At 49.8% G+C, this 13,524-nt stretch overlaps 1 protein-coding gene across 8 annotated transcripts in view; it reads left to right on the top strand.

The window, feature by feature from the left end:
- Positions 1 to 13,524, top strand: part of SNX29 (sorting nexin 29) — a 588,023-nt gene that overhangs the window by 96,611 nt on the left and 477,888 nt on the right. For 7 of the 8 annotated variants that reach the window (XM_031657934.1, XM_031657930.1, XM_031657933.1 and 4 more), the window contains 2 exons: positions 4,959 to 5,034; positions 6,370 to 6,452. In XM_031657934.1, coding sequence (XP_031513794.1) covers positions 4,959 to 5,034; positions 6,370 to 6,452 — 159 coding nt within the window. The remainder of the gene's footprint in view (positions 1 to 4,958; positions 5,035 to 6,369; positions 6,453 to 13,524) is intronic. The other variant, XM_031657931.1, reaches the window with a different exon arrangement.

Raw genomic sequence — 13,524 nt, 5'->3', positions numbered from 1 at the left:
TGTCTCCCGATTACTCCTTTCCTCCAGTAAGAGCTTTGGCTTCGAGAAGCAGCAGGAATATCTGAGTTCCCTGGACAGGTAGGAATGGGAGCTGGGAGGCACAGGAGGCGGGTGGGGATGGGGCTCAGGGCCAGGTGGGGTTCACTGAGATGCAGACGTGAGCGAGGGCTTGGCTTCTCTGCCTGAACCTGGGTATCCTGAGGTGCTCCGGTGGAGTGAGTGTTGGGCTGAACCGGCTGGCAAGTCACCAGGGCCCTCAGGCCCGTTTTTCTCCCTTACCAGTGGCTTGTTGAACTTGGTCGTTTAAAAACTGACCACAAATAGTGACCATGATTTTACCTCTTTGGAGACGCAAGAAGGTAACTGAACCCCTGTCTGTAAAGGCCCTGCCCCCCTGTGCAGAAAAGTGCTTGGGGATCGGGAAGTAGCTTGGTTAAAAGCTGTTTCTGGGCTGGGTGCGATGTCTCATGCCTGTAATCCCAGCACTTTGTGAAGCCGAGGTGGGTGGATCCCCTGAGGTCAGGAGTTTGAGACCAGCCTGGCCAACATGGTGAAGCCCTGTCTCTACCAAAAATACAAAAATTAGCCGGGTGTGGTGGTGTGTGTCTGTAATCCAAGGTACTCAGGAGGCTGAGGCAGGAGAATCGCCTGAACCCGGGAGGTGGAGGTTGCAGTGAGCCGAGATCATGGCACTGTCCTCCACCCTGGGCGACAGAGTGAGACTCCATCTCAAAATAAATAAATAAGTAAGTAAGTAAGTAAATAAAAAGTCTCTGGTGTGGGTCAGCGTTTTCCTACCGTTCCACACGGTTGAGCACGTGCCCATGTGGTTTGTTATTGCTTTCTTCAGTGCAGGTCGCGGGGAGGACGTGGTTGATCCCAGCTGGGCCGTGGGGTGCAGTGTAAAGCAGCTGGCACAGCGTCTGGCTCAGAGAAGTGCCCATTTGCTGTCCCTGCCCACAGAGCACCGCTGGGTCAGAGAAGGCTTGGCCCAACCCACTTAAGCGCCTCCTCGTTTTCCTAGGAAGTGAATGTCCCTTGTCTGGGCCCAGATTTAGGAAATTATGACTGGAGCCCACCAGTCACTCAGGAAGCTGTTGAAATTCTGAACTGGGGTGTAGAATCTTCCTGTCCCTTGGCAGGGAGGGGAAACCTACTCAAACTAGTCAAGTGCAGAGGCAGGGCGGGGCAGCCACTGGCAGCAGGACGGGGGCCGGTCAGATGCAGTACCAGCTCTAGAAAGTTGTGTAAGCCCGAGTGCTTTACTGCTCTGAGTGTCAGCATTCCTGGCTGTTAAATGAGGCCGAATGCTTCCTATCTGTCAGTTGCTGTGTCCTCATCTGGAAAACGGGGTGACAGTGACAATGAGAGCCAGCATTTGCAAAGCCGAAGGCGTCCTGCACTGCGATGTGGCTGGACCTGATGAACTCATCTGCTCTTGACCACAGTCCTGTGAGAGTAGGGGTGTGATTATATCAGCTCTCTTTGAGATCCACGGTGAAGGTGCCCTGAGTTAATCTGGGGAAGGTGCCAGGCACATGCCAAGGCCCCTGGTGAGAACTTCCTGGACATCTTGTCTGTGGCCCGGGAGCTGGGGCGTTGGCATGGAGGGGCCTTTCTTGACTTAGTGGGGTGCTGTCATATTTCTCGTGTGGCCTCCCTCCACTTCCTGGTGGGGGTCTGCCCATCTCCTCTTTTCCTAGTCCATCGTTTTTTTTTTTTTTGAGATGGAGTCTCACTCTGTCACCCAGGCTGGAGTGCAGTGGCGTGATCTTGGCTCACTGCAACCTCCACCTTCTGGGTTCAAGCGATTCTCCTGCCTCAGCTTCCAGAATAGCTGGGATTACAGGTGTCCGCCACCGTGCCCAGCTAATTTTTTTAAAAATATTTTTAGTAGAGATTGGGTTTCACCATATTGGCTGGGCTGATCTCAAACTCCTGACCTCAGGTGATCCACCCTCCTCGGCCTCTCAAAGTGTTGGGATTACAGGCAGGAGCCACCGTGCCCAGCCTTTTCTAGTCCGTCTTTGCTCCCTGTTCATTCTCACGCCCTCCTTGGCCCACAGCATTGCCTCAGTCACATGACCTTCCACACCAACTGGAATTTCTCACTGGGTCTCAGTTGAGGTCCCCTAAAAGTAACAATCTCGTAGGCCTAGCTCATGTCTTCAGGCCAGGCCACAGCAGTCCTGGATTTCTAGACCATCCTTGGTCCAAATAGCCAAAGGTTAGGGGGTTGGTGACCTTGCCGATGCCTGTTCAGCAGCAGTGTAGATGTAGGCAGGTCATCTGAGGAGGGGCAGGAGCTGGGAGAGAGCTGGTGGTCCCAGGGTATGTCTAGGACCCCTGGGGAGTTTTGAATGTGTGTTCACAGCCTCTGTCTCATGAATCAATTTCCTGCTCTCCCTCTCCCGTTCCCCACGGAGGGGACCTTGTAGTTGGGTTCCTGAATCATTGTGGGACCGTGAGGTGCTTGCAGTAGGTGGTCTGATTGTTTCAGCAGCTCCTTTGCCGCTTAGCTGGGCCCTCCTGAACCATCAGACATCCGAGTCACCTTTTTCGTGCATGTTGGGCTTTGGTGTTAGAGAACCCAGAGCTCTTCATCCTCCTCTGGGCAGATGTCTCCAGGGAAGGTAACGCCCCATCAGCCTCTAGAGACCTTGCAGATTTCCCGTGGCCCCACACCCAGCAGTCAGCTCGCAGACTCAGCTCCATCTTCTCACTGATGTTGGGACCCGAGCTCCAGCTGATGTCAACTGCACTCTCTGGGCAGTCAGCTCGCAGACTCAGCTCCATCTCACTGCTGATGGGATCCGAGCTCCAGCTGATGTCTATTGCATTCCCTGGGCAGTCAGCTTGCCGACTTAGCTCCATTTTCTCACTGCTGATGGGACCCGAGCTTCAGCTGATGTCTATTGCATTCCCTGGGCAGTCAGCTCGCCGACTCAGCTCCATCTTCTCACTGCTGATGGGACCCGAGCTCCAGCTGCTGCCGATTGCACTCTGTGGAGATGATGTGTGCAGGCGTCGGCCGGCATTTCCTTTCACTGCAGTAACGATACTGTCGGGGCTTGCAAGCTGGGGCAGCCCGGGGGCTGCGCACAGGGGCAGGACGTGGCATAGGAAGGAACGCTATTCTAGGACTGTGTCAGGATGTTGGACTCAGATCCAGGGGAATGGGTAGCCTGATTGGAACGCCAGGTTGCATCAAGTTCCTTCTGTCCTGATGCCCCATATCCATGGGAGGTGTGGGGCCGAGTGGTGCCAAGATTCTGCCTGCCTGCCCAGGTGGCCACTGCCAGCATTTCTCCTGAGACTCCATTCCTTTTGCTCCATTTCTACCTCTTGTCCCTTCTAAGGGACATCTTCCTCCCTTAGCGACATTCTGATATTCCCTCTCATTCTGGAGGCACTTCGTCTTTTAATGGAGACTTCCCACATGGAGGGCTCCTCACCTTAGCAGACTTTTGTCATCTTTGAACACACTGGTGCCTTTGAGTCACTAGCCTGTTAGTTCCAGAGACTACTTATGGCCCCACTTCTTGTGAATGTCTTTCCTAAATGCACTTAATGCAGGGAAAAGTGGCCTTTTTAGAAAGCTGCAGACATTGTCAGCAGTTAGACCATGCTGCCCCCTAGTGTCTTACTCAAGGCACTACAAGCAGGAGCAGTTTTTGTCTTAACAGCAAGCTGATTCATTATACCCGGTTTCTGACGTTGGTTCTGAATACGGACTTCATGCATAATTCTAGGTGGCTCAAGGTCGAAAATAACACAGGCCAGGCACAGTTGCTCACATCTGTATTCCAAGCACTTTGGGAGGCCAAGGTGGAAGGATTGCTCGAGCCCAGGAGTTTGAGACCAGCCTGGGCAACATAGTGGGACCCCCATCTCTACAAAAAAAAAAAAAAAAAAATTAGCTGGGCATGGTGCCACACACCTGTAGTCCCAGGTACTTGAGAGGCTGAGGCAGGAGGACCACTTGAGCCTGGGAGGTTGAAGGTGCAGTGAGCCGTGATCACACCACACCACTGCACTCCAGCCTGGGTGACAGAGTGAGACCCTGTCAAAAAAAAAAAAAAAAGGCACAGGTTAAAGGGAAGTATAGGGCTTTTTTTTTTTTTTTTTTTTTTTTAAATGGAGTTTCGCTTTTGTTGCCCAGGCTGGAGTGCAGTGGCACGATCTTGGCTCACTGCACCCTCTGCCTCCCGGGTTCAAACGATTCTCTTGCCTCAGCCTTCCAAGTAGCTGGGATTATAGGCATGCACCAACATGCCTGGTTAATTTTTGTATTTTTAGTAGAGATGGGGTTTCACCATGTTGGCCAGGCTGGTCTCGAACTCCTGACCTCAGGTGATCCACCTGCTTCGACCTCCCAAAGTGCTGGGATTACAAGAGTGAGCCACCATGCCCGGCCTAGTATAGGACTTTCTATTTCTTTCTTTCTTTTTTTTTTTTTTTGAGATGGAGTCTCACTTTGTCGCCCAGGCTGGAGTGCAGTGGCACGACCTTGGCTCACTGCAAGCTCTGCCTCCCGGATTCACGCCATTCTCCTGCCTCAGCCTCCGGAGTAGCTGGGACTACAGGCGCCCGCCACCACGCCCGGCTAATGTTTTGTATTTTTAGTGGAGATGGGGTTTCACCATGTTAGTCAGGATGGTCTGGATCTCCTGACCTCACGATCTGCTCGCCTTGGCCTCCCAAAGTGCTGGGATTCCAGGAGTGAGCCACCGCGCCTGGCCAGGGCTTTCTGTTTCTACAGTGACTGATGCCAAGTCTGAGATGATCTCTGAAGAACAGGAAACAGCTGATTAAAATCCAGCACGCAGGCAAGATGGAGAAAAATTTCTTCGTCAAGTGATGTAGCAGATGAGCCAATGTCTGCATTGTGTCTTTGTCTTATGGAAAACACGGAATGAGAAAAGTGACCTCTTTCTGTCATTGCTCTCTCTGCACAGATGCCCCCCTCGGAAGCCTGGAGAACGGGACAGGACCAGAGGACCACGTTCTCCCGGATCCTGGACTTCGGTACAGGTTAATGTTGAGAAACCCAGTTACCTTTGGCATTGAAACGTCCTATTCACGGCTGTGCATTTTATTCTTTTTTAAAGATAGGAGTGCACCTGCTAGGATTAAGGGGCAAGGGCTTACTTCACTTTTATGTTCAGATTTAGTCTTTTTTTTTTGAGTCGCCCAGGCTGGAGTGCAGTGGCTCAGTCTTGGCTCACTGCAATCTCCGCCTCCCAAGTTCAAGCCATTCTCTTGTCTCAGCCTCCTGAGTAGGTAGAGTTACAGGCACACACCACCATGCCCAGCTAATTTTTTTGTATTTTTAGTAGAGATGGGGTTTCACAGTGTTGGCCAGGCTGGTGTCGAACTCCTGACCTCAGGTGATCTGCCCGCCTCGGCCTCCCATTGTATTGGGATCACATGTGAGAGCCACTGCACCTGGCCTGGTCACAGCATTTTTATCAGCTGATCAATACATAACCTGGTTTTATGTCTGTTCCTGTTTAAAGACACCTTGTTTAATGTATATAGTTCATTCATTAACATTGCACTCACAACCAGCAGCACTGTAAGCCATGCCTGAATGAAGCATCTTTAACTCACAAAACTATCTCCATACGGCACATCACAGCGTTCCTGTGCTTAGGAACTGTCGGCAGTACCACTGCAGCACTGTGCCTGGGGACATTTTAAACAACAAAATCAAGTGAAAAAAAAAAGGCCGGGCACGGTGGATCACACCTGTAATCCCAGCACTTTGGGAGGCTGAGGCAGGTGGATCACCTGAGGTCAGGAGTTTGCGACTAGTCTGACCAACATGGCGAAATCCCATTTCTAGTAAAAATACAAAAATTAGCCGGGTGTGGTGGCGCAGGCCTGTCATCCCAGCTACTTGGGAGGCTGAGGCACGAGAATCGGTTGAACCCAGGAGGTGGAGGTTACAGTGAGCCAAGATTGCACAAAAGAAAGAAAAGTGAAAAAAAAAATGCTGAAAACATGGCAGTAAATAGACAGCAAAGAGGATGCTTGTTTGTGGTGTAAGATCTGAGGTCCCAGCTGTTTGACTTCAGCTGAGAACATGCACATTAGGGACCGAAATGATTGGCCTCTGCACATGTTCATGAATGACTGTGAAAGCACCTCGAGTATTGACTCTGGGGTTACAAATAAACTTTAGTTCGTAGATGAATTTGCAAATACGGAATCTGCAGATAACAAAGCCTGACTAATTTCCGATGACTGCTTCTATCCCTTCTGGTAGAGGTACCGGAGTAAACCGACCTCTGCTAGCTTTTGGAGTGGTGAGGGTGTGTACTTTCAATGGCCGAGTGTAACTTCCTCCTGCCTGCTTTTTCCTAGCGTGGAAGCCAGCTCTCCAGGTCACGGAAGTCCTCTGAGCAGCCTGTTACCTTCTGCCTCAGTGCCAGAGTCCATGACAATTAGTAAGTACTTTTGCAGCCACCTCCACCAGCTCTGGGATGACTCCTGGCCCTTGTCTCATGGCAGTGCCTTTGTGCTTATAGCCCTGTGACTATGGGTTCAAGTCAGGTATGTACATCCCTGGTTGTAGACTGGAGATGTGGTGTGTGCTTGTGAATTTCCAGAACTGTGGTTAGTGCATGGCACTTGGGCGTATGTGCACGGGCGTGCCTTAGGGGTGGAGCTGCATTGCCGTAGAATTCTGTGGTTCCACGTTTCGGGGTTTGCCTCCCGTAACGCAGTTAGCTACAGAGGACCTATTCTAGTTGGATTTCCTTTGTAACTCTGGAGGACTCATTTTGTAAGTGAAGAAGAATGTGTCTCTCCAAGATGATTAAACTTTGCTAATGATCAGGCTTCAACTGTTTCCAATTTTACTACCTAGAAAAATTTTTAGAGATACAGCAAGGAAGGCTAGGTTTGAATGGCTTCGTGTAACAAAGAATCAACCAACTGTTCTATAAACCGACAGGTGCTCCTAGTACCTCACTCGCGTCTTGAGCCAGCATTTGTCCCATGGCCTCCCCTGGCTGCAGAGGGGGTGCTTGTTCCCAATTAAAAAAAAATTAGCTTTTGTTGCTAAGGAAGGAAGAAGGAGTTTGGGAGGCACCCAGCATTTTCTGATTCAAGGATGAAGCAGGAAGTGAGCAGACACTTATGTAAACCAACAATTGGTTTATTTTTTGTATATGAAGCCATTCAGATCTACTTTTCTTGAAGTTCTCATGGTCAAGGAGATGTGATGGAAATTTCTCTCTACCCAGAGGTAGACGGGCTGGGGCTGGCATGTGGCTCCTCGGCCATCAGAGACTGAGACTCCTCCTGTCTTGCCTCGTAGGCCAAAATAGCCAGTTTAGCTCCAGCCATTTCATTCTCATTCCAGGTGGCAGGAAAGAGGAGAGGGCAAAAGGGAGACTTCATCTGTTTCTACATACAGGATTCAGGGGCCTGAGCTTGGACAGGGAAAATATTACAATGTTTTTCATTTAGCTCTGGGTGAAATGTAGTGTTTTCTTCAATTACGATCATTCTATTTTGATGTAATTGGTTTCCTTTGTGATATGGTATGTGTTATATATTTTAATACATTTTCCTGAAAAGGAGCCCATGGTTATTCCTAGACTACAGAATGGGCTCTTGGTACAAAAACGGTGAAGCCTCCCGCCGTCACTGGAAGGTGCTCACAGTATACCACTTGGGCCAGCATTCATCTCATGGCCCCCCGTGGCTGCAGAGGGGGCAATTGTTCTCGATAAAAAAGAAATTAGTTTTTGTTGCTAAGGAAGGAAGAAAGAGTCTGGGAGGCACCCAGCGGTCTTTGACTCAAGGGTGAAGCAGGAAGTGAGCAGACACTGCGAGGCTGCTGCGTGGGAACGGCTGGCCGCACTTTTTGTATAATGAGCGTGTGTGGTTTACTGTGGCGCTGCTCAGCCCTGAACTCGGCTGAGCAGGTGTTAATAGATCACTCGGTCTGTGGGACGTGTTAATAGATCACTCAGTCTGTGGGACACGGGGTGGGTGAGTATGTAGCTGGCTGCTTTTCACTGGTCAATCTTTTGTTTACCACAGTACTGTTACTTACCCTGTAGTTTACTTTATTATTCATTTTTATTTATTTATTTTTTTGTAGAGGTGAGGTCTCACCATGTTGTCTAGGCTGGTCTTGAACTCCTGGGCTCAAGCGATCCACCTGCCTCAGCCTCCCAAAGCGGTGGGATGACAGGTGTGAGCCACCGTACATGGCCTACTATAGTTTACTTTTTTATTTTTATTTTTTTTTATTTTTTATTTATTTATTTTTTTTTGAGACGGAGTCTCGCTGTGCTCCCAGGCTGGAGTGCAGTGGCGTGATCTCGGCTCACTGCAAGCTCCGCCTCCCGGGTTCACGCCATTCTCCCGCCTCAGCCTCCCAAGTAGCTGAGACTACAGGCGCCCGCCACCACGCCCGGCTAGTTTTTTGTATTTTTAGTAGAGACGGGGTTTCACCATGTTAGCCAGGATAGTCTCGATCTTCTGACCTCGTGATCCACCTGCCTCGGCCTCCCAAAGTGCTGGGATTACAGGCTTGAGCCACTGCGCCCGGCCTACTTTTTTATTTTTTTTGAGACAGAGTCTTGCTCTTGTTGCCCAGGCTGGAGTGCAATGGCACGATCTCAGCTCACTGCAACCTCCACCCCCTGGGTTCAAGTGATTCCCCTGCCTCAGCCTCCTGAGTAGCTGGGATTACAGGCCCACGCCTTTCTAATTTTTGTATTTTTAGTAGAGACGGGGTTTTGCCATGTTAGCCTGGCTGGTCTTCAACTCCTAACCTCATGATCTGCCTGCTTCTCCCAAAGTGCTGGGATTACAGGCGTGAGCCACCATGCCCGGACTATAGTTTATTTTTAATGATGCACTTCAACAAACTTGAATGCCTTTATTTTTTGAAAAAGGAAACTTTATCTCACTACTGTAAATGGAGAGTCACTATGAGTTAATCAAAATAGCAGATCACTGTAAAATGAAGACAATGGAAGGAAATTATTACTAAGTGTGCCTGGCATGGTTGCCTGCCCTGGATTCTGATTGAGGCCCACTCTCATTGTTCAAAAGAGAGATGGATGCTGCTTCTTTTTGGCCCTGGTCTATGTCAAGCATCTCAGTCTTTATACTGCCGAGAAGCTCTGTAACCATCAGAAAGACCAGAAGTGGGGTGATCAGCAGTGCGGGGAAAGCCCATTTGGGTGCAGCCCCTGCGCCCAGCCTTTTGGAAATGCTTCTCCAAAAGAGAATTGTGCCAGAAAAGTAGGGGTTGAAATGGAACAGCCACATCCTGCCATCAGGCTGCGCTTTATGGCCCCACAGACCAAGAAATCACAGCTTCTGTACCCAGTGATGACTGCTGGACTTCGGTTGAGGAAATCAATGAAGTTCTGCAGCTGCGCATGGTGGTGGACGCCTGCAATCCCAGCTACTCAGGAGGCTGAGGCAAGAGAATCGCTTGAACCCCGGGAGGCGGAGGTTGCAGTGAGACGAGAGGGCGCCACTGTACTCCAGCTTGGGTGCCAGAGCGAGACTCTGTCTCAAAAAAAAAAAAAAAAAAATCTAAAATAAAAATTTTGGGGAAAAAATATTTAGGCGTAAAAACCTTGATGAAGTTCTGATCGCTGGATTTGGTCACAAAGGTCATGCTGTTGGTGACATCCCTGGGGTCCACGTTAGGGTTGTCAGAGTAGCCAGTGTCTCTCCGTTGGTCCTATGCAAAGGCAAGAAAGAAAGACCAAGATAATGCATTTTGGTGGTGAAAACACAGTCGAAATATATTTTTATAAGCCAAAGGAAAAAGATGAGTGAGCGAGTCACATTAGAAAGGTGTTGAGGATATCCTGTTACTGAACTGATAGTAATGGAAAGAACTGAAGATGGAAGAAGCAGCCACCCTATGTGACTTGCTGGGATCTAACGCCCCATCACCTTCCCAGCACCTGCGATTCTGTGTTTGTGTGGGCAGCACCGTGGTGTAGACGGACAAGACTTTACTCTGGCTGTGAGGCACAGCTGCTGTAAAAGAACACTGCATTTTGATTTATGGGCATTTTCTTTTTTAAGGACAGCAGCCCCTGAGATCACACCTGTGAGCCTTTGAAGGTGTGTAGGCTCACCTTCAAAGTGAGCCTTTGTAAGTGGGGCTGCAGGCATCCCTGTGTGCCCGGGCAGCTGTCCGACATTCTGTTTCTGAAAAGTTCCTGCAGCCGGGGCTGAGGTCCCAGCATCTCAGATAAACACGATTTGCTTTGTCAACTGCTTCTCAGGTCCACATAGAGCATGGTGTCTGGGTCTCCCTCAGCCACTTTCTGTCTTTGAGGAAGTCACCGGCCTTGCCCGTGCATTTTCACTGGTGACACACATGCCCTTAAACACGCTCGAGTTAGGCCAATGACAGAGGCATAGATTGTTTTTCTTGTTTTGACTCAGACAATTTTTTAGAACGAAATTGTTTTATTATTTGGCATCTTGAGCAAGTTTGGGACGTATCCAGAGCTTACACCTTGAATCTCTGAAGAAAAAAAATGTCACTATGTCTGCATTTGAGCCTTGATACTTGGTAGAGACGTGGTCTGTGGTTAGGACTGTGTGTGGGTGGCTGGGGCAAGGGGCTTCTGTTTTCTGCGGTGCCTGTACCTTTAGGAAGTCTTCAAGGACAGCGCTGTTGTCTACCCTTGATGTCATCCAGCACAGATGAGGAATCAGGAATTCTAGAAATTTTGAGCAAAGGGTGGTTTTAAATTCCGTTCCCCCTTCCTGCCATCACCTCCTGTGTCACGTGCGAGAGGAGTAAGAAGAGTGGGTCCATCTGGGTGTCTGGGGTGTTTGCTTGGGCTACCATGACAAGGGGCCACAGATAGGGTGGCTTCAACAACAAGAACTTATTTTCTCAGCCAGGCATGGTGGCTCATGCCTGTAATCCTAGCACTTTGGGAGACCGAGGTGGGGGGTATCACTTGAGGTCAGGAGTTCAAAACCAGCCTGGCCAACATGGTGAAACCCCGTCTCTACTACAAATACTAAAAATTAGCAGGGCATGGTGGTGGGTGCCTGTAATCCCACTTACTCGGGAGGCGGAGGCAGGAGAATCCCTTGAATCTGGGAGGCAAAGGCTGCAGTGAGCTGAGATTGTACCACTACACTCAGCCTGGGCGACAGAGCAAGACTCTGTCTGAAAACCCTCCCCCCACAAAAAAAAAAGAACAACAACAACAAAAAAAAACTGAAAAACTTATTTTCTCACAGTTCTGGAGGCTGAAAGACCAAGATCAAGGTGCCAGCAGGGTTGATTTCTGGTGAGGCCTCTCTCCTTGGCTTGCAGACGGCCAGCTTCTCTCTCTGTCCTTATGTGACTTTTCCTCTGCAGGCACTTCCTGGTGTCCCTTCTCTCATCTTATAAGGACACTGGTCCTGTGGGATCAGAGCCCCACCCTTATGACCTTATTAACTTTGATTACCTCATTAAGGCCTTGTCTCCATATAAACTCCGATTGGGAGTTAGGGCTTCAACGTGTCCATTTGGGAAGGGATGCAATTCAGTCCATAGCATGAGTTGTCCCAGGAGTGAGTGTCGCAAATGCCGTCCCAGTTCAGATTGAGCATCCCATCCCAGCCTGTGAAGCACCTGAGATTCTACTCTAGAGCAGTCACTTGACTCTTGCGAACCCCAGAGGAGCTTGGCAAAGAAACTCATCAGCTCTGTCCCCCAAAGCAGCGAATGCTTCACTCACATCCCAAGTGGCTTCCCTGGCTTCGTGTAATAATGCGTGCAGGTGGCTGCCTCTGTACTGTAATTGAGCTAGAGCTAGGTTATTTAATCCTCAGTGCCTGGGGATAATTGTGAAGTCTTCTGTCGAGCAACCTTTCCCTCTCGGGTGTCTCTGAAATTGCAAAGGGTGTTTTGTCCTGAGGCATTCAGAGGGACTGTATTCTTGTGGTTATTTACTACTAAAGAGAAGATGGTGTGTCCAGACCCACATGATTGCTCTCCTTCTGCAAGGCCCTCTGGTACTTAAGAAAATACAAAAGCCTGTTATGAAAAAGTTATTTATTTATTTTTTGAGATGGAGTGTCACTCTTATCGCCTAGGCTGGAGTACAGTGGCACGATCTCGGGTCACTGAAACCTCTGCCTCCCGGGTTCAAGCTATTCTCCTGCCTCAGCCTCCTGAGTAGCTGGGATTATAGACGCCCGCCACCACACCCAGCTAATTTTTGTACTTTTAGTAGAGGCAGGGTTTCACCATGTTGGCCAGGCTGGTCTCGAACTCCTGACCTCCTGATCCGCTCACTTCGGCTTCCCAAAGTGAAAAAGTTAATTATTTAGCAAAGCAGTAAAGACAGTTTGGAGCAAACTAAAACACCCATAATTGTGCCTCAGGGACGCCTTGCATTTCTGCTGGTAGGTTCCCAGTTCTTGTTTCGGGCACACGGAGCTGTACCTGGGGTTGGAGTTGCAGCTGTGCCTGTTGCTCTAGGGAGGCCATGTGCCCTCAGGGCCTGGAGGGCACACTCAGAAGCTCAGCTGCCTGGGCGCAGGTTCCAGCCGAGTGGCCCCAACCCTCTCCGTACCCATGTCCTTATCAAGACAGAGTGACAGGATCAACACCCATCTCATGGGCGGCCATGAAGATGACTGTGATGTGCTTAGAACAGCATCAGGATCAGAGTTAAGAATCAATAAATAGGCCGGGTGCAGTGGCACACGCCTGTAATCCCAGCGCTTTGGGAGGCCGAGGTGGGCCTTGATCACTTGAAGGCAGGAATTTGAGACTAGCCAGGCCAACATAGTGAGACTCTGTCTCTATAAAAAAATTAAAAAAAAAATTACCCTGGATGTGGTGGTGCGTACCTGTATTCCCAGCTAGTTGGGAGGTTGAGGCAGGAGGATTGTTTGAGCCCAGGAGGTCAAAGCTACAGTGAACTGTGATTACACCAGTGCACTCCAGCCTGGGTGACAGGGCTAGACCCTGTCTGGACAAAAAAAAAAAAAAGAAAGGAAGAAATCCCCAGGGCAGTGAGTGTCTTCTGTCCCCTCTGGGCTCTTTCCCTTTGTCTGAAGTCACCCGCATGGCCAGTGGCTTTCCTTTTCTGCCTCCTCTTCTGTCAGCTTTTACCACCTGTTCCTGACAAACCCTCAAAGCAAACTTCTGGAATGCGATTGGCTTGTTAAGAACACAGCAGGTCCGAGGAGAGTGGCATTTGATTTGCTTTTGGAGACCCCATATTCCTTCTCTACTCTTCTTCCCTTACCTTTTGGACAGTCTCGCTCTGTCGCCCAGGCTGGAATGCCCTGGTGTAATCTTGGTTCACTGTAACCTCTGCCTCCCAGGTTCAAGTGATTCTCCTGCCTCGGCCTCCTGAGTAGCTGGGATTACAGGCACGCGCCAGCACGCCTGGCTAATTTTTATATTTCTAGTAGTGATGGGATTTTGCCATGTTGGCCAGGCTGGTCTCAAACTCCTGACTTCAGGTGATCCTCCCGCCTTGGCCTCCCAAAGTGGTGGGGTTA

Source organism: Papio anubis, chromosome 18 (assembly GCF_008728515.1).
Source record: "Papio anubis isolate 15944 chromosome 18, Panubis1.0, whole genome shotgun sequence".
Taxonomy (NCBI): Eukaryota; Metazoa; Chordata; class Mammalia; order Primates; family Cercopithecidae; genus Papio; species Papio anubis.
The sequence above is the reverse complement of the archived record's forward strand: the minus strand, read 5'-3'. Positions and strand labels throughout refer to the sequence as shown.